The sequence below is a fragment of the Tamandua tetradactyla genome, chromosome 19, assembly GCF_023851605.1.
Source record: "Tamandua tetradactyla isolate mTamTet1 chromosome 19, mTamTet1.pri, whole genome shotgun sequence".
Classification (NCBI taxonomy): Eukaryota; Metazoa; Chordata; class Mammalia; order Pilosa; family Myrmecophagidae; genus Tamandua; species Tamandua tetradactyla.
The window spans coordinates 24,846,749-24,868,117 of NC_135345.1; the positions used below are offsets into that span (position 1 = coordinate 24,846,749).

The window sequence follows — 21,369 nt, forward strand, 5'->3', positions numbered from 1 at the left end:
TTTCTAATAAAAAAATAGTTAATATTTTAAAAAGATCAAACAAACCACAGGAAAAACTCAAGGTCACTGACCCTGCAGCCTATTTTATAGCTAAACAGAATCCCTGATGCCCGACATCTGAGTTTCCTGATCATGGGAAACGATATCCTAAGTATTTCTAAGACATAGGCTCAAAGTCCAACAAATGAATGGCTTGTCAATACCGTGGAGTCTTATGTTGCTATTCTGACCACTTTGATGCTGATGATCCGGAGGATGATGCGTTAGACGTGGAAGCTATTCACTACTGATTGTGGAGGAGGAAAGAGAACAAGTTATAGAAACAGGATTTAGTGAAGAAGTCATAATAGTGGGGGCAGGAAAAGGGTGTTGACTGGAAAAGAGCAAACAGAGATGTCTGGGAATGTTCTCTACCTTGATCTGGCTGGCCTCAAGCATTACATTTCAAATGTATGTATTCCCTGTATCTTAGCCAAAACAAATGAAAAAATAAATCAGTATACAATATAAAATGCCTTTTTACAAGGCATGGGAAATATCCACAGAACTATATACTAAAATGTAAACTGTGGTTTCTCTGGGTAATGGATGACTTTTTTCTTTTAAACGTATCTGGATTTTCTAAACTTGAAGGGGTGGGGGGAAACGGTGAATGTATCTTACTCGAATATTCAAAGTTAAAATCCACCACTACCCAAGGGTAATATCATCTCCAGATAATACATCTAGTCACTTGCATTTCTTTCCAAACCTTTCTCCATTCACAGACTCAAGCCATCAAGGGTAGGCCAGCAGCTGCCTAAGAAAACTCTGTAAAGGGGTGCAGCAGGAGTGCAGGTTGGGGGAAATGCCAGGCATTCCTAATTTCCCCCACTCGTCTGGAGCCTCTGCCTGGACAGGGTAGGTCTCCCGGCACACCCTGCCTTCAACCAGTAACAATAGCAGATGTGGTGCCTGACCTTGAAGGGATCTTCAAGGAAGGGTCACATTTTCAGGTCTTTTGCTACCACTTTTGTTTAATTTCCAGCCTCCCCTGCAGTCTGGACAGGAATCTGGAAGCCAGATCCTAAAAATGTTCTTTTGCAGCTTAAGTTCCTGGGTTTGGATCCAAGTCAGCCAGAAGCAAGAGAGGCGGAAGGAAGGCATCTTCCTCTACATGGGGGTTGCCATCTTTTGCTTCAAACCAACACTCCCAGTGTCCATGTGGTTCAGTGGGAAACAGATCTGACTTGCAGTTAAAAGATCTACTCTACACACTCACTTCTTGTCAGATGACCATACGCAAGGACTCAACCACTCTGAATTTCTATCTCTTCATCTATACAATGCAGAGACGACCTAACCAGTCAAGACAATAGACTAGATAAGGGAAAATGCTCCAAAAACATTTGAGACAATGCCCTGTTGGACTTTGCATCCCACCCTAATTTTGGATAGAGTAAATACTCTTACATATCAGCTGAAGGAAGACAAATGCAAGGAATTATTTTTATTATGATTTCTCATGATAAGATTTCCAGAGGACACCGAACAATTTTTTGTTTTTGTTTGGGAGTCAACTGTAGGTGTCAAATAATCTTTGAAGCAGGCTTAAATTCTAGTCAAGAGCAGAGTAAAAGCCCAGTGCATGTTCAGACACATAATAATACAGGTCAAACCCCATTATAGTAAGTAGCTTTTTATAACCAAATGATTTCCCAGCCACAGCTTCTATCTGGCTTTTTCAAGCAATATATCTGATGCAATAAAATTTCAGTTTGGAAGGAAGGAAGGAAAAGAAGGGAGGGGAGGAGGAAGGGATTAACTTCTAGTATATTCATAAGTCCTTTAGAGTTTATTAAAAGGTGCTTTGTTTGGCTTATTAAAAGGTGATTTGACTTACTACCTTTAAAAGATCACAATCTATATTTTGAAAGTTGGAAGGTTGGTGGAATAAAAAATGGACATGAGGTGTCTTTAGGGAAAGAAACAGATGAGAATGGTGTTCAGAGGAAGAAAAAAAAAAGGAGGTCCTTATTTTAATTCAGCAGTTTTTCAATGCAACTATGAGGTCAGCTATCTTTTTCAGATTTGTTCACTCTTAATACATGCAGGATTTACTGAGCACAGTGGGAAATTCAAAGATGGGTCAGTCCATTCCTGCTCTGGTGTAACTTCAGACAAGGTATGCATACAATATGCCACATATTCCAACTCAATATTAGGCAGCAAAAGAGAAGCATGGTCAGAGGTATGCCCAGCTGCTCTGGGATTGCAATGGGAACGTGAGCTTTGAATTAGGGGGAAAGGCGGTCCTGATGGAGCCTACAAGAGAAGGAAAGAGTTCTGGGCAAAGGCTCTCTGCAAGGAATCTTAGGCTTCAGAAAGAAGCAGGAGTGGTTCAATTTGCCTGGAGCAAAGCAATTTGGTTTCGATCAAAGTAAGAAAGGCCTCATAAGATAAAGGAGTTTGTGGAGATCTCTGAGCAAGGAAGGATCAGGATCAGAATTCTGCTTCCAGGCACTTCATCCAGCAGCACTGGATGGAAATGGAAAAGCGGAAGAGACACAGGACGTAGGAAGACGGTTGTGGAAGCACCTGAAAGAATTCAGGAGGGAGGCTTTTATTTGTTTCTTTCAAGCAAATGCTATATCATTTCCTAAGTGCTGAAATCATCTTAGAAAGAGCGAGGATTTATTGAAACCCCAACTAATGAAGAAAGTCGAGTGGTCAGCAGATGGCTCTGGAGACAAAGGAAGGTGAGAAGAGGGAGGAGCAAAATAATCAGGACTAGAGATGGACTGGGCAACAGTAAGAAGGGTTCAAAGTCAGACAGTGCCCAGAAGAGGCTGTGGAAATTGAAGTAGCCCAGGTATTGATTGACTAGCCTGTAAGCACGATGGAAGGTCTGGCAAAGTAGGAGACTGTTGGAAAGAAGAAAACGTTACAGATTGACCATGGCAGCACTCACCGGTCTGGAGCAAATTAAAAAGCAAATTGGATCTGGCCAGAAAAAGGAAGTCCCATCCCTGCTCCAATATTGTCTAGGTCATGAAGTCTGCAGATGGCACAGCAAGCAGGTACCTCAATCTGCACCCCATCATTGTGAATGTTTGATGGCAGTCATGTTGCCAGCCAGGAGCTGACACATCACCTTCCTCGGCAGAAGCATCTTTGAAAGTCCGGCGGAGGAGTTTTCTCAAAACCCAGGCCAGGATAAGAACATCACCTGGGCCTTATGATTATCTGTAAAGCATTGAGGACTTGAAACACATTTTCATATACACCATCTCATTTTATCATCATCATAACTGAGACACAAAGCAGGTATTGTTATTCTCATTGTATAAAGTCCAGAGCAAACAAGAGATCAGGGAAGTCAGGAGATTTGTCCAAGCTACCTAGAGGCTGAGTTAGATGACTTATGTAACCCACTACAGCCTGAGCCAGGAAGTTAGCCAGGACACGAGACACCTGCTGGGGCCACGAGGCTATGACTGCCAGCTCTGTTAGGGCCACCATCAGTCTGGGGACAGGCTGGAAGTGGAGCACACCAGCAAATGGACAAGGCCAGCTTCAAAGAGAATGATGACAATGACAAGGTAAACTGTCTTGTCTTCTTTCTCTTTTTCCTTCCTCTCCCTTATTTACTCTCTCCCTTCTTTCCTCCTAAGTATCTGCTAACTTTCTACATGACCTTGGCATTCTGCTGGACACTGCTGACCACCCACCTCCTGGAGGGTCCCACATCTTCAGAAATCCCATCACCCCATCTTGTTACCTTGACAACAATCCCCCCTCACAATCTGCCCAACTGCAATACATACACCATCCTCTTTCTCAAACTCTTGAGGCCCAAGGCAAGTAGGAAACCTAAGGGGGGAATGTGACATTTGAGCTGGGTATTAAGGTATAAGCAGACCACCTTGGAACATAGGAAAATGCTTAGAGATACCTCAGAGCATGGAGTGACCTGGTAATAGTGAGGGTTCCTATCAGAGACGGGGAGTATAAGGGATACAAGGGGATTCCTGGAAATGAGGAGGGAACAAAGCTCTTAAAGACCAACTGAGGGAGCTAAACGTCACTCTGCAGTCCCTAGAAAGCCATCCCAGAGCTTTAAGCAAAGGACTAGAAAAATAATTTCACTGCTTGGAATGTATTAGCAGTATAGGGGAAAGATAAACCTAGAGGATATTGCAACTATACTGGGGAGAATAGATGAGAACCTCCAAGACCAGGAAAGGATTAGAAGGGGGAAGGGCACCATTTCCCCTACCCTGGTGGGGTAATGCAGAACGGTGATGCAGAACCTTTACTTAAGGATTTAATTAAACAGAAATCTATGGGCTTTGATGAACAATTAGATTGGGAGGGAGAGGTAAGCTGGGAAGAAGGATCGGGGAAGACTCCTTATGATGCCATTAATTGAGATGGAAAGGAAGGAGGAAGAAGAGGGCAGAAGGGCAGAAGGCAGAGAGAAGATGAGTTCAGTTCAGAGCACTTTGTGTTAGGAGGTTGATCTTGGGGATTGGCCTTGGTAACAGCATTTTTTTTTTTTTTTTTTGGTAACAGCATTTTAAGCAGCAAAGAAGAGGCAGAACACAGACTCAAATGGATTGAAAGGAAGGGAGCAGAGGCACAGGTGGGGTTCTGGGTCTACCCAACATTCATCCCTATCCAGTTTCTCACATGCATTCCTGGCAGAATATTTACCTTCCCAACACATCCAGAAATCTTCCTCTCCCCTGCTCAAAGGGTACCCTCATACCGCATGCCACCTGTCACCTCTAGAATGAACCTAGCATTCTCTATACAGCTCACAGGGTATTCGAGGTCTACATTTACAAACTGCAGCTGATGTCCTACTATGTGTCACCAACAAGAGACCAGATGATCTGAGATTTCCCGAACAAGTTCTGCATTTTGCTACCTCTGTACCTTCGCTGTCTCCATTTCCTCTGCCTAGAATACACTTCCTTTATATCTCTATTTGCTGAAATCCTGCCCAACCCTCCTGACCCAGGTGCCACCTCCATCCAGAACCTTCCTCAATCCTCCAATCCAACTAATTTCTCCTTGGTCTGCAAAGTCCTTATCACAACATATATCATCATATAGTTGGCTTATCCACATTCTCTATCACCACTAGAATGTAAACTCCTTGAGGGCCTAAGGCCTGACATATGATGGGTACTCAGGATGTGTCTGGTATGTTGAATGTTGATCATTTCCCCTGCTATGCACCCTGTCCCACTAAACATCCCTGGACTATCCTTCACCTTCTCCCACCCCAACCAACCTGCCTAATCCATAGACAGATCTGCCCTGATGTCACTGGTCTCCACCTTTATGTCTGCAATAATAAAGCTATTAGTGGACAGGCATATCCATGAGTCTCTTTTCATTAATGAAAAATCAAAGCTGAGAGCTTACAAGTGATCTAGAATTAGGTGGGCTCTGGAACGCCCTCTGACAAGTCTGCTCTGAGTGCCCTCTGTCAGGACTGCTCCTCTGGAGGCATGCATGAATTCTCATCCCTTCATAACTCCTGTCTCCTGCCGCCCACACAGTCCCTGCCAGTGCTACTCACTAACCCGCATAGGAGTTAAGACCCACACACAGAGAAGACTCTTTCCTTTCTCAAGGAGCATGTAAGTGCTAAGTGAGTCATACAGAACCTAAGCTACATAAGGCAACAAAACAAAGAGAACCAAAGCTTGGGTGGTCTGGGATGAGTTTTGAGGGATGTGGACTTCTACTCCACCTTAAAGGACTGTTAAAGGCTGTGGTCATGGAAGAAGTGGGGGGCCCATCCGGATGAGGTCAGGGTGTGAGCAGAAGGTGGAGGACAGAACTTGTAACAGACCAGTTGGCTGATCTGTTATCTATCATTAGATAGATAAGGCTAGATAAAGCTAAAAAGATATGTCAAGGCCAGCTTGAAGAAGGCCTCAAATGCCAGGTAATGGGGAGCCACTGAAGGTTTCTGCAGGAGGACCTTGTAAAAAGTGTTTTATTTAAAAACTGGTTTATCTGGCTAATTGTATAAAGCATAGACAGCTCGAAGAAGGTCTTATTTCCTGAATGAATTAGAATGTACATTACAATAAAATAGAGTAAGACAATGAGTAGTACAATGAATACTAGAGTTGACTAGAAGAGGTGAAATGAAAATGGGAGGACTTCAAAATAAATATCTACCAAAGCTTGTGCTGCCAGGTATCTCCTGCCACTGGTGCCATCTTTCCTGATGGGCCAGAAAGAGATGAAAACTCTCAACTAGGCAAAATTCTCTACTGTGAGGTTCCCAAAGTCCCAGTTTGATTTTTGGTGGTGGCCAACCAAGCAGCGGGTGAGATAATACTATTCACTCTGGTCATTTTCATTCAGGGACTAACCAAAGTCCTCTTTGAATCTTTAGCCAGTGTATTTTACTCAATGCAAAAGTCACTAAATTAATTTCTTAACATAATAAGAGTAGAAATTGTCAATTTTAGAAGCACATATGCGAATTTCCATGTACAGGAGAGAACATGAATCCCATTAGTTAAAAATAGCAGTTGTGCTCACTTTCCCCCACACACTAATTTTAATAAACTTACTCTGAAATTAGCCTGCCCCTATGAAGATAGCTGCTCATCAAAAATATTCCCAGCAAGCACTAAACTTGCCTCGCAAGAGTTCAAGTACTCCCAGAAAACTTTGAACAATGCGGAATTCTAACTGGAACTTGTGTTCTTCTCACCAGACTTGCTCACACCCCAACCTCCTGTCACAGCCACCCATCAAGGTCATCTTGGACCCATTCTATTCCACCTTCCCAATCCTGTTGGCTATGAAGTCCTGCAGGGGTCTTCCTTTAAAATGGTGCTCCTACGCATCCCTATTTCTCTATTCCTACTGATGCTGTTTCCCCTTGTCACTTCATTCATTCATTCAAATATCCAAGCAGTAATAGTCTGCATTTACTGAGCATCCACATGGGTAAGGTTCAGTGCCAAGTGCCCATGTTACAAATGAGCAGAATATAGCTCCTACTCTCAAGGAGTTCAAGGTACCTTGGTCTGGTAGATAAGTCAAGAGTTAGTTAAAAAAAAACATGTGGAATGAGTATGATTTAAGTGCAATGGGAGTAACTGGGAATGCCAATGGTGGTAGCTCATCCTAACTTATCTTTTCGTGCTATTGAATTTGCCTTTGTATCCTCACTGCCCAGCACAGCACCTTGTGAACAGTAGGCTCATTGATCATTGAGTGTAATGGAAATAAATCTACCGCACATACTTTTATCCCAGCTGAAAAAGTATTCAGTGCCTCTCTATTAACAGCTGCAAAGGGGCCTTTAAGGCACATCTTTCTGCTTGGCTTTTGAAGTCCTTCACCATCTGATCCACCCTGGTTATCCATCCTCAATATCCGCTATGCCCGATCCAATCATTTCTGCCCTTAACGAGAGTGTCTCCTCGGGGCTCACACCTGCCTCCTCCATGCCATCCTCACTGGGAGGAACCCAGTTCAAGTCCCACTTCTTCCAAAAAGTCTTTTCCCACTTCTCCAAGTCACATCAACTGCCTACATTCCCATCGCTCGCTATTGCACACTGCTGTTTCATTTCATAGCAGTAATAGTTAATGGCAATGTTAACTGATACCCCATCCAGTCACTTTATCCCCACTTCCTGTAACCCTTCCCCCACTGCTCCCATGTGCCCCACCCCACTCCCCCCTTTTAAGAAGCTACCGAAGGGAGACAGAAGAGAACACAGTTAGCAAAGTGATGGCTCTTAAGCGTTGAAAGCCTGGTCCTTAAGGGGCTCAGGGCCTAGAAAAATCTCCCCAGTGGTCCCCTCCCGCACCAACTCTCAAAAGACTAGGAAAGCTCTCCAAAGTTGAGGGAAGGCAGAACCACGGCAATGAAAGGGCTTGAATAGCAGTGAGCTTCTGTGAAACAACACTGAGCTTGGCCTAATTAGCCTGGGGTGGGGAGAGGAGAATGAGGGTACGGGAAGAGGGAAGGCTAAGATGGAAGGACCTGGTTAATGTTCATGGAAACCTGAAAAGGCAGAGAATCTGAAAGCAAAGGGGTAAAGCTCTCTGTCGCAATGGCTGCCTTGACTATCCATTTCTATTTCCTTTCTTTTATTCTTTTTGATTAGGTCTAATTTTCATAGAAAAACAATTCACCCTTTTGGTGTAACCATCACCAAAATCAAGATACAGAATACGTCCATCGCTCCACAAAGTCCCCTCATGCTTCTTCGCAGTCTATCTTATTTAATCCACTATATTTTGGAGGATCTTTGTTACAGTGGCTTGGCCTGTTCACTAACAAGTAAATACTTCTTTCTTAGGAAAGTTTTTTTAAAAGAATCTAAAATTCTCTGAACCCAGCCTGCACAATTATGTCACAAAGCTTCCTACAGCCTCAGTGAATCAGGGCTTCACTTTGGGCTTGGGAGCAAAGTCCACCATGCCCAGAACAGTGAAGGGGCAGCCAGTGTTTTTCATTCACCATAAAGTAGTGTGGACATGGCACAGATAGCCTGAGAGGGGGACAAGGAAGGACACAAGTGACCTTCAGTGACCAGATAGGAGGCTAAAATGAGAGCGTTGCTCCATGAAAAGAGCCGAGACCAAGTGCATGCGCCCCACCCCAAAACCCACGCCAACAGCCCCCTGGAAAGGGAGCACAGAACGAGGGAAAGATGTGCCTCCAACCATATGACTTCTCTACCACCCTCACAATGGGGATTCATTATCAAAATTAAGGGGGGTATAGCAAAACACAAAGTTTTATATGTCTCACACATCTGAGTTTGTGCCCCAGCTCATCCTCACTGTACTAATATTTACAAAACATGTACTGCTCACCAGGCAGAGGGCTAAGCACTTACAAGCATTATTTCATTTGATCCTCACAATTATAGTGCCTGTTAAGTAGGTATTCTTTTTCTATGCTATTTGAAGATGAAAAAAAACACCAAAGTTCACAGATGGTGCATGGTGCAATGACTCCCTCAACGTCCATTCCCCGCTTCTGGCAAACAGTCCCTAAACTTTATTTGGGAGGTGACCTGGCAGGCCTGCATGTCCAATTACAGACCTAAGACAATAGATCACTACACTCTCCAGCAATTTCTTCCAGGTGGGAGATTGATCAAAGTGGGTTCAATGGGAATGGTTTTTGGGGCTTTGCCAGAGTTTGCTGGATAAGTGTCCCCCTATTCCCCTTCTATAGGGAGGATATGGTTAAAGCATTTGTAAGCTTGCTATATGTTTGCATGTCTTCAAGCAATGGAAAACCACTGTGCTTGTCTGCTTGCTTGTCTGTTTGTCAATATGAGAGCTGAAATCAGCTAAAGATGTTTGTCTGCTTTGTTGTGCCATTTGCATATCTGTCTGCTTTGTTTATCTGTGCCACTTGCATATCTGTCTGCTTTGCTTTTTTGTGTTATTTTCTTATCTGGAACATCTCCTCCTACTCATGGGAAAATTTCTGCTTTGTTCTTAAAGTTAAAGATACCTCCTCAATGCAATCAGGTACCTCCCTTGGTGTTCAAAGAATAGCTTAACTCCAAATGGCCCCTTTACCTGATAAATAGCTAGCAGAAAATAAGCTCTGGCTCTGGCTTCAGTCAGAGACTTCCTTGCTTTCTGACTTTGTGTCAAAAAGTTTTCTTCTTGTGCCAATTCTTTGCAGGACAAAGGCCATAGGTGGTGTCGCCCATACCCTCCGGGCTTGAACCTGAGTGGATGGGATGCTGAGACTGAAGCCAGGCAGGAAGCAAACCCAAAGGAGAGAAACCTTCAGTACTCAGTCAAGCTGTGCCAAAGCCAGCCCCATCTTGAAACTAACAGTCATATCAGCCAATAAATTCTCTTTAAGCTTAATCAGTTTGGGTTGGGTTTCTGATCATTACACTAAGAAAGAAAGTCGAAATGTGACTTATCCTGAGGTCTCTAAATATCTTCAAAGTCTGCGTTAGCTACGAAGGCCCAAAACTAATCATCACCACAGGGGTGGACCATACTCCCACCCAACCTCTCTCTTCCAAAGAGCAGTGACCCTACTTTGGGCTGAAGCCCCAGGTTAATTATCTTCTTTGCTTTACCGCCACTGCACACAACCTGCCCAGTGAATACTAGCTTGATTGCTATCTAATTAATTAATCAAAATTCAAATAGTGAAATTGAATTAGGCATAGTTTATCCTAGGGGTGGTAGGCTGAGCAATGACCAGGAATTTTCTCTTGGCTATAAAAAGTACCTGATTGTCTTCACGGCCCCCTTTCGAGATTTTCCCCCTGATTTTGAAAGAGGTGGTGAGAAGAATAGGACTACCCCCTGCCCAGACATTTAATTTCCCAAATCGAACACAGACCTTGCTTCCTTCGCATGCATTGCCATGTTGACTTCAGGGCCTGAGAGAAGACTTGTGATTTCAGCTTGTTACACTAAAAATAGGAAAATAAAACTTATCTCTGTAAGATCATTTTAAAATGAAAAGTGCTTCCTAGAGGCAAGACAAGGACGCAAACTGATTGAAAGAGAGCACAGGGCTCTGGGCAGGAAAGGCAATGGAGGGAGGTTCCAGGTAGGGAGGTAAAAATTGACTTCTGCAGAAACAGCTGTGAGCCCTTTGAACAGCCCATTTGGCCAAATCAGATAGATGTCCCATGACTTCTTCCCTATACACTAACATTCCCAAACCACTTTGTAACACCAGTAGCTACTGACCACGCACACCCTGGAATCCAGTGTGGCTGGGTGCCAGCGATCCTTCCACACCAGACATGGGGAACACACACAGAAACCCCTGCCAGCCAAACTTGAGTGGGCAGGGGAACCATCTGGACAGCTCAGCTTGTAGAAAGTCAGACTGGGGGGCTACATCCCCAGCCACTTTCATTCAGCAGGTTTAGGGAGCAACTCAGGAACTTGCATACTTCACAGGTGCCCAGTATGACGATGATGCAGGTGACAGCCTAAGAAACTTAGACCCCTTAGTTGGGGAGTCTCATCCCCTGGGGAACCTGCTGTCTAGTGGAAGGTACAGGCAGATGTATCTGTCTAAATGGCTAAAATACAAAGTGTGGCATAGGATCCCAGGCGAGGGTCTGGAGTTAGAGACCAGGGTTTAGATACTGCCTCTGCCATTTACCAGCTATCAACCCAAGTAGTTCCTGAGCTTGTCAGAGCCACAGTTTCCTTATCTGTAAAAATAGGAGATTATTCCTGCCTTATACCATCATACACATAAATGAGGTTGTACACATAAATGAGCATAGAGAACGTGCTCGAGAAACAGCCATAAGTTATTATTAAGGTGGGAAGCAAGTTGTATTCATTTTAACATCTCCCACATCACTCTAGCTGTGCGCCTTCCCCAGTCTAGGCATTTTATGAGTGTTGTGGAAGGCAAGAAGGCACTGCTTTGGAGAAATACAGCTAGAATGGGCAGGATAACTCCTTGAAAGATCCATTTCAGGATCCACTCACTCATTTGCAAGCATTTATTGGGCATCTGCTGTGTACGAGGCTCAGTATATAGGAACTGGTGATAAAGAGTCAGGTAAAAAACAGTTTGTTGGTTGCAATGCAATGAAGTTAGGCCAAGTTAGAGGTAAGCCCACTTGAGCGACATCCCATGCGATTTTGCACTTAATTACATCCCATCCTTTAGCATTCTCTTGTTGTTTACTGAGTGACTCTCCTCCTAAACGATACCATAAGCTCACAATGTTCTTTGAGGGCAGGGGTTGTCTTTCTTGCTCATCACTGAATCACAAGCTCCTAGCCAGATGCTGTTGCAAGGCCCAGTCCTATACCATTAGGTGGAGAATAAACCATCTCCAGCCTCCTTGACAACTGAGTATGATTCTTGGTAGGCTCAGAGAAAAGTTCCACGGAGAGCTATCCCTTGACATTAAATCTGACACTGAGAAGAGCTAGAGACAGGCTACAATACAATTTATCATAATACTGTACATTTGGGAGAGATTTCAGTTAGACCAATACTAAGCAAACTAAGCCAGGACAGAAGTTGTAACATCTAATTCTTGTTCAGAAATGCAATGCCTTGCACACACCTGACATTAGGTACTGTTCTCAGACTCACCTGGAGCCTCAGAAAATGATTAAAGAGAGCCACAGTCCAGGGTTTCCCTTCCAGCACCCAACAATGGAATGGAAAGAGCAAACCATAATAGGCTGTGCTGTGTGCACAGGAGTAAAGATAAAGTAGCCCCAACTTGGCCTAGCTCAAGACATGGGGGATGGTTCCCACATGAGAAAGGGCAGAAGAGAAGAGAGAATGGTGCAGTCTGATCAGCATGGGCAAGTAACTTAAGTAACAGTCAGCACTAAGGATGGTAGGACAAGGCACGCTATTTACTGGTGAGAAGGAGACATCAGCACATGGGTCTCACTTGGAGAAGCCAGGGAACCGGCCCCAGATCAACTAACTTTTAAAGTGAACCAAGAGTGAGAGGCATAGGAGCCTAAGGGCGAACCCCAGGGGTATGTTTATGAAAAAAACAGTGTGTGTGTAGGGTGGGGTGGGAGGGTGTCTCGGCTTCCACAAACCCAATCACTTCTGCACCCGGGTTTCACAGCTTCGATAACTGGCCCACCGCCTTACACACAATAGGCCGGCTGTCAGCAAGTGGTGAGAGAACTAAGTCAATGAATGAACGGCTTAGGAGGACACCGAGTTCCCCCAGCCAAACCACAGCTGCAGGTAATTCCACCTGGCAGCGGAGTTACCCAAGAGCCCGGATTTTCCTCCATAGCACCACCTCGATTTCAGTACCAGGCGTCCAATCGCTTGGCTCCAAAACAGTGGTGACCAGGTTGGCAGGTGGGGCTTGGCTCCTTCTCCCGGATCCCTTGGCTTCTCCCTCCAATCCAGGATCAAACCCTGCCCGGAGGGAAGGCCCCTCCCCAAAGGCTGGCACCAGATGGCGTGAAAGAAAGTGGCGCCCGCGTAAAAGGGAAAGTGCGGGAGGGACCGCGCACTCGGAGGGCGGCCCGGGAGAGGCGCGCCGCGGTCGCAGGGTGCGCTGCCCCCGGCGCGTCCCTTCCCAGCCCCGCCGCGCGGGGGGCGGAAGGGCCGCGGACCCCCGCCCGCAATCCCGCCTGGCCGGCGCCTCGGCCTCACCTCGCTCACCAGCCCCTGCCAGTCGCTCTCGGTGCGGTCGCCGTTCATGGCCTCCTCCTTCTCCTCCTCCTCCTCCTCCAAGCGCCGGCCGGCAGTACGGACGCCTTCTTCCTCCTCCTCCTCCTCCTCCTCCTCTTCCTCCCGCCGCGCCGCCACCCCGGCCCCGGGACGGCCCCGAGAGGGCCCGGCGCCTCGGATCCGCCGCGCCGCAACCTGCTGCGGCCGCCCGCGCTGTTGACTCCACGTCAGCCTCGCCGGGAGGAAGAGGAGGAGGAGGAGCCGGGCCGACCGCGGCCGCAGCCAGAGCCACAACCCGGCCGCAGCCGGGGCCGCACCGGGCCCGCCCAGCCCGTCCGCCCCGCCGCCGCCGCCCGGCGCAGCCGGGGACCCCTGACCTCCAACTCCGGATCCGCGCCGGGCCTGGTCCCCAAGAGCGGCGGGGATCTTACCCAGCAGATGACTCTTGACCCCAAAATTACCCCTCTCATGGGCGGGCTCAGCGGGCAGGTCCCCTCAAACTGCGAGTCTCCAAATCCAGCCCTTCCCCAACTCCCCATCCCCGGCGCTAGAATGGAAGCGCCACCAGGGCAGGGAATTTTGCTTTGTTCATTCATGAGCGTTTGATAAAGTAGTAGGCGCTCAATAAATGTGTTGACTGCAGGGATGGATGGAACATATATTATTATATACTCAACATTGTCTATAACGCGACTTTGTACTTATATTTTATTTTTAAAATATCAGTTGTCATAAGTACTTAAAAAAAAGCAAATGTGAAAATTAAAATAAAACACTACTATCCCAAGTAGGGCCAAAAGCTGTGAGCCAGATGCTTAGGGAATGTCAAGACATGTATTAAAAGACATATTGGCATCAAATTGAGATTTTCTCCAGTGAGGGAGGACTGCAAAGAGAATTGTAGAGGAAAGGTGAAGGTGGTACTCCCCTGCCATCCAAAATCCTCTGGTCGACCACACACAATGGTAAGTAAATGTTTCCTACTTGTAGAAACACTCCTGGTGGAGATGAGCTGTGCAGTTGAGAAGCTGCAAATACATTTTACAGTCATGGGGACATCACAGCCAACATTTATTATTTTTAGCCCCCTGTTGATCCTGACAACAACACTATATGAGATGGATTTACTCCTCATTTATCAGATGAGGACCCTGAGGCCTGAAATGTGAAGAAACAGAGGCTTTTGACTTAGGGCTTCTGGATCCAAGAGGCCATCTCCAGCATCTTAGAAACCTGAAAATGAAGTAGCACACCTTGGAGTACGAAATATTGAATTCTCAACATCTTTGTTTTCTTGAGGTGGAAGATTGTTTGCAAAAATGGCAGTAATAATTCCCCTTCCTGGCTGCACATCCCACCACCACCACCACCACCCCAATCTGTAACAGAGTCTGGACTCGGCCATGTAACTTTGGCCAATGTGTTTGCAAATGTGCTGCAAAAAAAAGAGACTTGTGAAGCGCTTTGTAAGGTGGGGCTCACCACCAGAGGAACAAGCCCAGCACAGCTTGCTGGATGATAAAGGACCCATGTCCCCACAGTCAATGCACCCCCCAAACATGAATAAGGCCATCAGCTGCCAGCTGACTCCAGATGCATGAGTGAGTCCAGCTGAGACCAACAGAACTACCCAGCTGAGCACCTGCCCAAATTGGTAAATAAATAGTTGCTGTTTTAAACCACTACATTTTGGGTATCAACAGATAACTGATACAGACTCTCATACCAAAACCTGTTGGATACTCATTTAAAGAGTCCCTGGCAATAAATCCCAGAGGATTTAAACAGTGAATATAAAAGTATTTGCAAAGATCCCCTTGGGGGAATGGCGAGAAAGGGGGAAAATCCCCAGTGGAGAATTCTTGATATTCTCACAAGCAGTGGGGACAACCAAAGCAATAGGCTGACTCCCCATTCTTGGGGTTTGTTCATATGAAACTTAACCTCACAAAGGATAGTCTAAGCCTACTTAAAATTAGGCCTAAGAGTCACCCCCAAGAGAACCTCTTTTGTTACTCAGATGTGACCTCTCTCTCTCTGAGCAAATATGACAAGCAAACTCACTGCCCTCCTCCTCTCTACATGAGACATGACTCGCAGGAGTGTGAACCTTCCTAGCAACGTGCGATGGAAATCCTAGAATGAGCTGGGACTCAGTGCCAAGGGATTAAGCAAACCTTCTCGAACGAAAGGGGGAAGAGAGAAATGAGGCAAAATAAAGTGTCAATGGCTATAGAGATTCCAAACAGAGTCTAGAGATTATCCTGGAGGTTATTCTTACACATTAAATGGATATCACCTGTTTGGTTAAGGTGTAATGGAGAGGCTGGAGGGAACTTCCTGAAAATGTAGAACTGTGTTCTGGTAGCCATGTTTCTTGAAGATGATTGTATAATGATAAAGCTTTCGCAATGTGGCTGTTTGATTGTGAAAACCTTGTGTCTAATGCTTCTTTTATCTACCTTATGGAAGATGAGTAAAACGTAAGGATTAATAATAAATAAATAATAGGGGGAACAATAAATTTAGTAGATTGAAATGCTAGTGATCAATAAAAGGGAGGGGTAAGGGGATGGAATATATGAATTTTTTCTATTTTCTTTTCATTTCTTTTTCTGAATTGATGCAAATGTTCTAAGAAATTATCATGATGATGAATATGCAACTATGTGATTGATAAACAAACAAACCAATAAATAAAAAGAGTCCCTGGCAGGCCAGGGGTTGTTCTCATCCTGGAAAGTTTAAGACAAATCCAGACCATGGGCTCTGCCCTGGAAGAGCTTACCATCTAGGATTTGAAAATGAACGCTATGGGGAACAAGGAGAAAGAACGTAGAAACTGGAAAGCAGCTAAGGCTCCTAGATGTTTTGATTAAGCCAGGTCATCTAATTCATTCTTTTTTTACTCCAAGGAGGTGGAAAGAAGGTCATCTCAGAACTGGATGTCCAGGGTTAACTCGGCGCCAAGCACTTGTTCTTAACAGCCTGATGTCTCATGCCTCAAAAGCAAGGTTCCGTCTGCCAATATATTGCCCTCTGGCAAACCATCTGGTTTCATTCTGACCCATCAATGAAATAGATTGTAGGAAGGATGAGCAGAACTTGGTCCATCTGCCTTCTGCTGCCTCCTGGTCTGCACCTTGCTCTTGGCTGGCATTCAGGTGAGAAAGCAGCCCCCCACCCCCTTTCTAGTTACCACGTTTAGCTGAGGCTTGCGGTACTACCCGCCCTTTGGAGCCATCACTTACATATTCCAGACAGCAAGACACTCAGGGAGTCAAGCAATCTTCATATTAGAGCCTATGTATCTTTAAGACAACCATCTGTGTGACTCCACTTCCCTTATTTCCTTTCATCTCCTGAAGTAAGTCAGTCAGTTATTAAAAATAACATTGGGGGCGAGCCATGGTGGCTCAGCAGGGAGACTTCTTGCCTGCCATGCCAGAGACACAGGTTCAATCCCCGGTGCCTGCCCATGCAAAAATAAATAATATTGAGGAGGAAAATTAAAGAGTGGCAAGTCTCTAGCCCTCCTGATTGGGAGAAACTTCCAACTCACTTGAAACGACATCTCCAGTTGTCTGGGTTTTCCTTAGAGGTTTCATGCCCCAAGTCCCAGCCCGGATCTGCTTAGCTTGTGAGATATGATGAAATCACAAACCAAGGCAGTGTAGCTGCAAGCAATTCTTTTTTATCGCTTTTCATTTGTGTAGTCTGACATTGAGTAATAATAATAATTAAATGCAGTTTAAGCTTTTAGGCACCTAAACCAGAAGACCTCTCGATACCTCATTGACAGCAACCCAAGCTGATAAAAACAAAGCTAATTATGTAGTGGTTAACTTTAAAAAATAATAATAATAAAATACTCACCAACTATCCCTACCTCTGATAAAAACAGCACATTAGCCATTCCATCTGATAGTCCATATGCACTGACCTAATTTAAAACTAGGTGCCCTTGTCTTAAATTTGCCACCCTGGCAGTAAGTTTTGAACATTAACTTTAGCCTCTCTTTTCACTTCCTTTTAGCTTTCTGAAAAATCATCTCCAGAGACCCAATTTTTCCATATGTATTCATAGCTCCAGGGCCAGTTTTATTTATTTATTTATAGGCACACGTGGTGCTAGAAGAAAGTGTTCAGGTGCTTTTGCTTTTGAGTGATGCTTTTTACTTTTACAAGTTTGAGCGGGTTTTAGACAAGGGAACTTCAAAATTGTTTAATCTAAGAAGTCGAACCCACGGATACCAGACCGGGGGAAAAAAGTCTCTAGAGATTGAAAAGGAAAGGATGACTTGAGCTTATTGTTAGAAAACCAAGTCTTTCCTTACCGGTATTCTACCGACTTGTAAAATGAGTTTAGCCAAGACCTGGTGATCCTAGACACCTAGGAAAGCCTTAAAGCTTTTGATGCCACTTCTCCAGACAGTTCAAATTCTGGCTGTCCAAGCAAAAATATCAGCATTCTCATTAAAGGAGACTAAGCAAATTCACAAGATTTTGGCTTCAGTTTTTCTCTTTACTACTACAGATGGGGAACTATTCATGGTTGGCCACTCCTTCCCCCAGTTACTTTTTTCTTGCCTGGATTAAGAACCCCAGACTGATGAGCTTGGGCAGAAAATGATCCCTTATGGCCATGGTTTATAGAGATTTTTAAAAATTTTCTTTCCTTTAATTCTTGTTCTTGTCAACAGAGAGCTATTTTGATGGCCGGTCTGCTAAAGGATTTCCTTAGCACTTGACTTTAAGGGGGACTGTAGGTCCCAGTGTGCACTGCAGCCAGGACTCCTGTGGAGACTTGAGGTCCCCTTGGCCACTGGCCCCAATTCTGTACAAGGTAAGCTTCCCTTTCCTCCTCCTATCCAAGGCTACCCTGTAATGACCTTACCCATAATTTCCCTACAGACGGCAGGACCAGACAGGCCCACTGTTGATTCTGGCGGGATTCCTGACTCAGAGCATCTTCTGTCTCTCTTAGCCACCACTCCCCCCACCCCCACCTCCCCGAGCCCCGGGACCCTCTTTCGCCACCGCAAAGCCCTCCTTGCCCAGCAGCAAACAATCAGCTGCGCGCTGCACCCCTCCAGCCCCCCTGGCTGCCAATCAGCCAGGGCAGCAGGGGGGTAGACGGAAGTTCCACTCCCCGCTGAACCGTCGCCAAAGCGCTCCAAATGACTGAGTGGGGCTGATGACAGCCTAGCAGGCCCGGGACCCGCAATTGCCATCCTGAGGGGGCACGGGCCGCTCGGGATGTGGCCAGCGCATGATTGGCTTGGGCGTTGCGGGAGACACGGGGAGTGGGGGATGGGGAGGAGCGAGAGGAAAAGGAGGCAGCTCCTTCTGCGGAGAGAGGAGTTGGGAGAAGGGGGCCGCAGACGACAGGAGGAGAGGGGAATGCGCTGTGAAATGAGCTTGGAGGAGGAGAGGAAGGAAAAGAAGGACACTGAGAGAGGCAGATCCTGGAGCACCTGATGGGAGGGGGTCAGATAAAAACTGCAGGAGGGAAAAAAAGAATAAAAGAAAAAAAAGCTACTGCAGGAGAAAAGTGAACCAACCTTGGGGGGAGCGGTGGGGGGGAGCAGAGCCAGGTGGGGCCCGTGGAAGGGGTTAAATAGAGAAGAGACACGGGAAAGTCACACGCTCTCAGATTATTCAAATTTGTTGTACTTATTGATAATGTATTTCATTTCTTCTGCATGGGGGGGATATGATTCAGCACAGATTTGATGTAAATTTATGGAAATGGAAATGCAGAGATGCTGCAGGCCCAGTGCTGCGGGCGGGTTGGCTGCGTGGCCTTTGGGGAAGCAGAGGTTATGCTCTGTGGACTTGGGGAGCTGAAAATAGAAACATCTGACTTTGGAGCCAATGGCCTTTCCTGCAGGCCAGGAGAGGGACTGACCCTGTCACTCTGAAAGGCTTTTTTTTTTAAGAAAATTTGATGAGTGTCTCAAATAGGATCACCTACCTTGTCCTCCTGTCTAATTTTTGTCTTAGGGTGGGGGACAGTTTTTACCCAGCAGAGACGGGCAGGCTTATTGCAATAGAAAAAGAGAAAAAAGAAGAGAATTAATATTATTTAGGACCTACTGTGTGCCCAGAATCTGTTAGCGGAGTGACAGGAGTGTTGTTTTTCCTTTTTCGCATTATGGAAGAATAATGGGGCTTGGGGGGAAAATAAAGCCAGCAATTTGATGGGAAGGGTGAAAAGGTGGCCTTCCATATAAATGGCCGCAGCTGGTAAAATATTTATTGTCCATTAGGCTGTCCTCTAGCGCCCTGGATGTTGCTTTTCATCTTTCCCCCTCATACCAGGTCATGGCCCTAATCTAATGATGTGCCTCTCTTGGTCCTTCGCAGAGCCTTTCTGGCGTGGCCATGACCTTGACAGCACAGCAGAACCTTTCACAGTAAGGCCAGGCCTTACTCTTTTCCCTGGAATTGCACTGAGACAGGAGATTCAGGACGCCAAGATGCAGAGCCCAGCTAAAGGGTTTTTGCTGTACCTTCCTTCCTGTTCCAGACAAATTTTACTGGCACTGGCCGGTTCCCACCTTTGGTCAAAGGCTCAAGCCCTTCCAATGTCCAAACAGTCCTACCATCCCTGATCTGCTATGGCTCAGCTCAGTTGGTCTCAGGACAAAGAGGAGTCTGTCTGCAGGAGTTTGTCTTCAACCCAGAGCCATGGTTTGTAGGCATACTTAGGCAACTGTTTTAAAAGGTGGGGACGATCTGGCCGCCTTTATTACATCTGTGGGGGCAGAAATACTTGGTGGCACCTATTTTTTTTTTTGCACGGGCAGGCACTGGGAACTCGGTGAGAACTCTGCCTGCTGAGCCACCATGGCCCACCCAGTGGCACCTATTTTAATGCTATTGTCTCATTTGGTCACTAAGGAACAAATTCCTTTTTTCACTAATTGAAATGCAAAACCTCAGGTGAGCATGATTTGTAAATAGAAACTGTCAAAGAGAATATTTGCAAGCTTTACCTATTCCCTGCTATCCCACCCAGTAGCTCACCTTTGGGGAAAGAGGACATAGCCCCTTGGATGCCCACAAACAAAACATACATGGCCTTATATGGCACAATGGTTGCCATTTATTAAGCCCATTTGTTCCCACGAGCCAGAAAAGAAAAACCTTAGGATGATAAATGACAGTTTCAGAAGGGTCTCCTTTAACAAATAGGGCCATTTATTCATTCGACAAGCATTTATTAAACTTCTAGATGCTGAGCTAGGCTGTGGGATGATACCAAACTGAGACTGGTGACTCAGGGGTCTCTGAGTCTAGTAGCCATGTTTCCAACTCTTTAACATTGCCGAAAAATGGAGTTTCCAGAAGTGGGTACTCCAGGAAGAGATGAAGAGTCAAACTCTTCAGTAAATGAGAACAAACCATGAAAATTAGGTGCATTTGGAAAGCTGGGAGAGTGCAGTATCAAAGGAAACATGAGTGGGCAAATTTACTCACCACATCCCAGAACATTTGAAAAAGAGGAAACAAGGACCACTTGCCAAAGTATAAGAACTAGTGAGAGGATAAAACCTTTCAAAGGGAGCGGTGGGTTTGGAGTAGTGAGTGTAGAAACTGAGGCCCCTTAGCCTCACTGTGACCTAGTGTCCTCCTCTCTACAATGAACAGATTGGACCAGCTACTTTTTCAGATGTGTGATGCTATGAAATTAAAGCAGAATTTTAAATTTGTGTGGTACTCTAATACAAAAGGACAGGGAAGCTTTGAGTATCATGCAAGAAAGATTACTGTTTCTCAGGACATTAGAAGTGTGAGAAATCTTACAGACCTCAACTCCTTATTGTGCAAATGAAGAAACCAAAACCAAGAGTGATAAAGCAATGTGCACAAGGTCACAGAACTTGTTAGGGACAGAGCTGTGGTGGGAACCCAGACTTTTGATTCCCATGCCTTTGCTGTCTCACACTGCTGAGGATGTTTGAGGTTCATCAAAAGCAGAATTCTGATTATCTTCCAGTTCAAGGATCACTTAAACCAGACCATGACATAAGAGACTCCCAAAAGCAATAATCGATCGAGGAATGCAAGTACATTGAGTGTGGAAAGAAAGGTAGAACTAACTCCTTAGTTGCTAACTCCTTAGCAACAGGGACTAAAAATCTGGAAGACCCTCCATTTCCCTTCATTCTGAAAGATCCAGAAGTAGAAAAGAGTTTGTAAGCT

At 45.5% G+C, this 21,369-nt stretch overlaps 1 protein-coding gene and 1 long non-coding RNA gene across 3 annotated transcripts in view; one reads left to right on the forward strand and one right to left on the reverse strand.

Annotated features, from left to right (window-relative positions):
• The window catches only part of CCDC149 (coiled-coil domain containing 149), a 124,646-nt gene extending 111,304 nt beyond the window's left edge, over positions 1–13,342 (reverse strand). Inside the window, exon 1 of one of the 2 annotated variants that reach the window (XM_077136519.1) lies at positions 13,141–13,342. In XM_077136519.1, coding sequence (XP_076992634.1) covers positions 13,141–13,188 — 48 coding nt within the window. In that variant the 5' untranslated portion in view covers positions 13,189–13,342. The remainder of the gene's footprint in view (positions 1–13,140) is intronic. The other variant, XM_077136515.1, reaches the window with a different exon arrangement.
• LOC143663517 (uncharacterized) lies at positions 3,367–9,862 on the forward strand. Its single transcript, XR_013165985.1, has 3 exons — positions 3,367–3,581; positions 4,555–4,624; positions 9,682–9,862. It is a non-coding gene; the product is annotated as an uncharacterized LOC143663517 (long non-coding RNA).
• Positions 13,343–21,369: the final 8,027 nt, after the last annotated feature.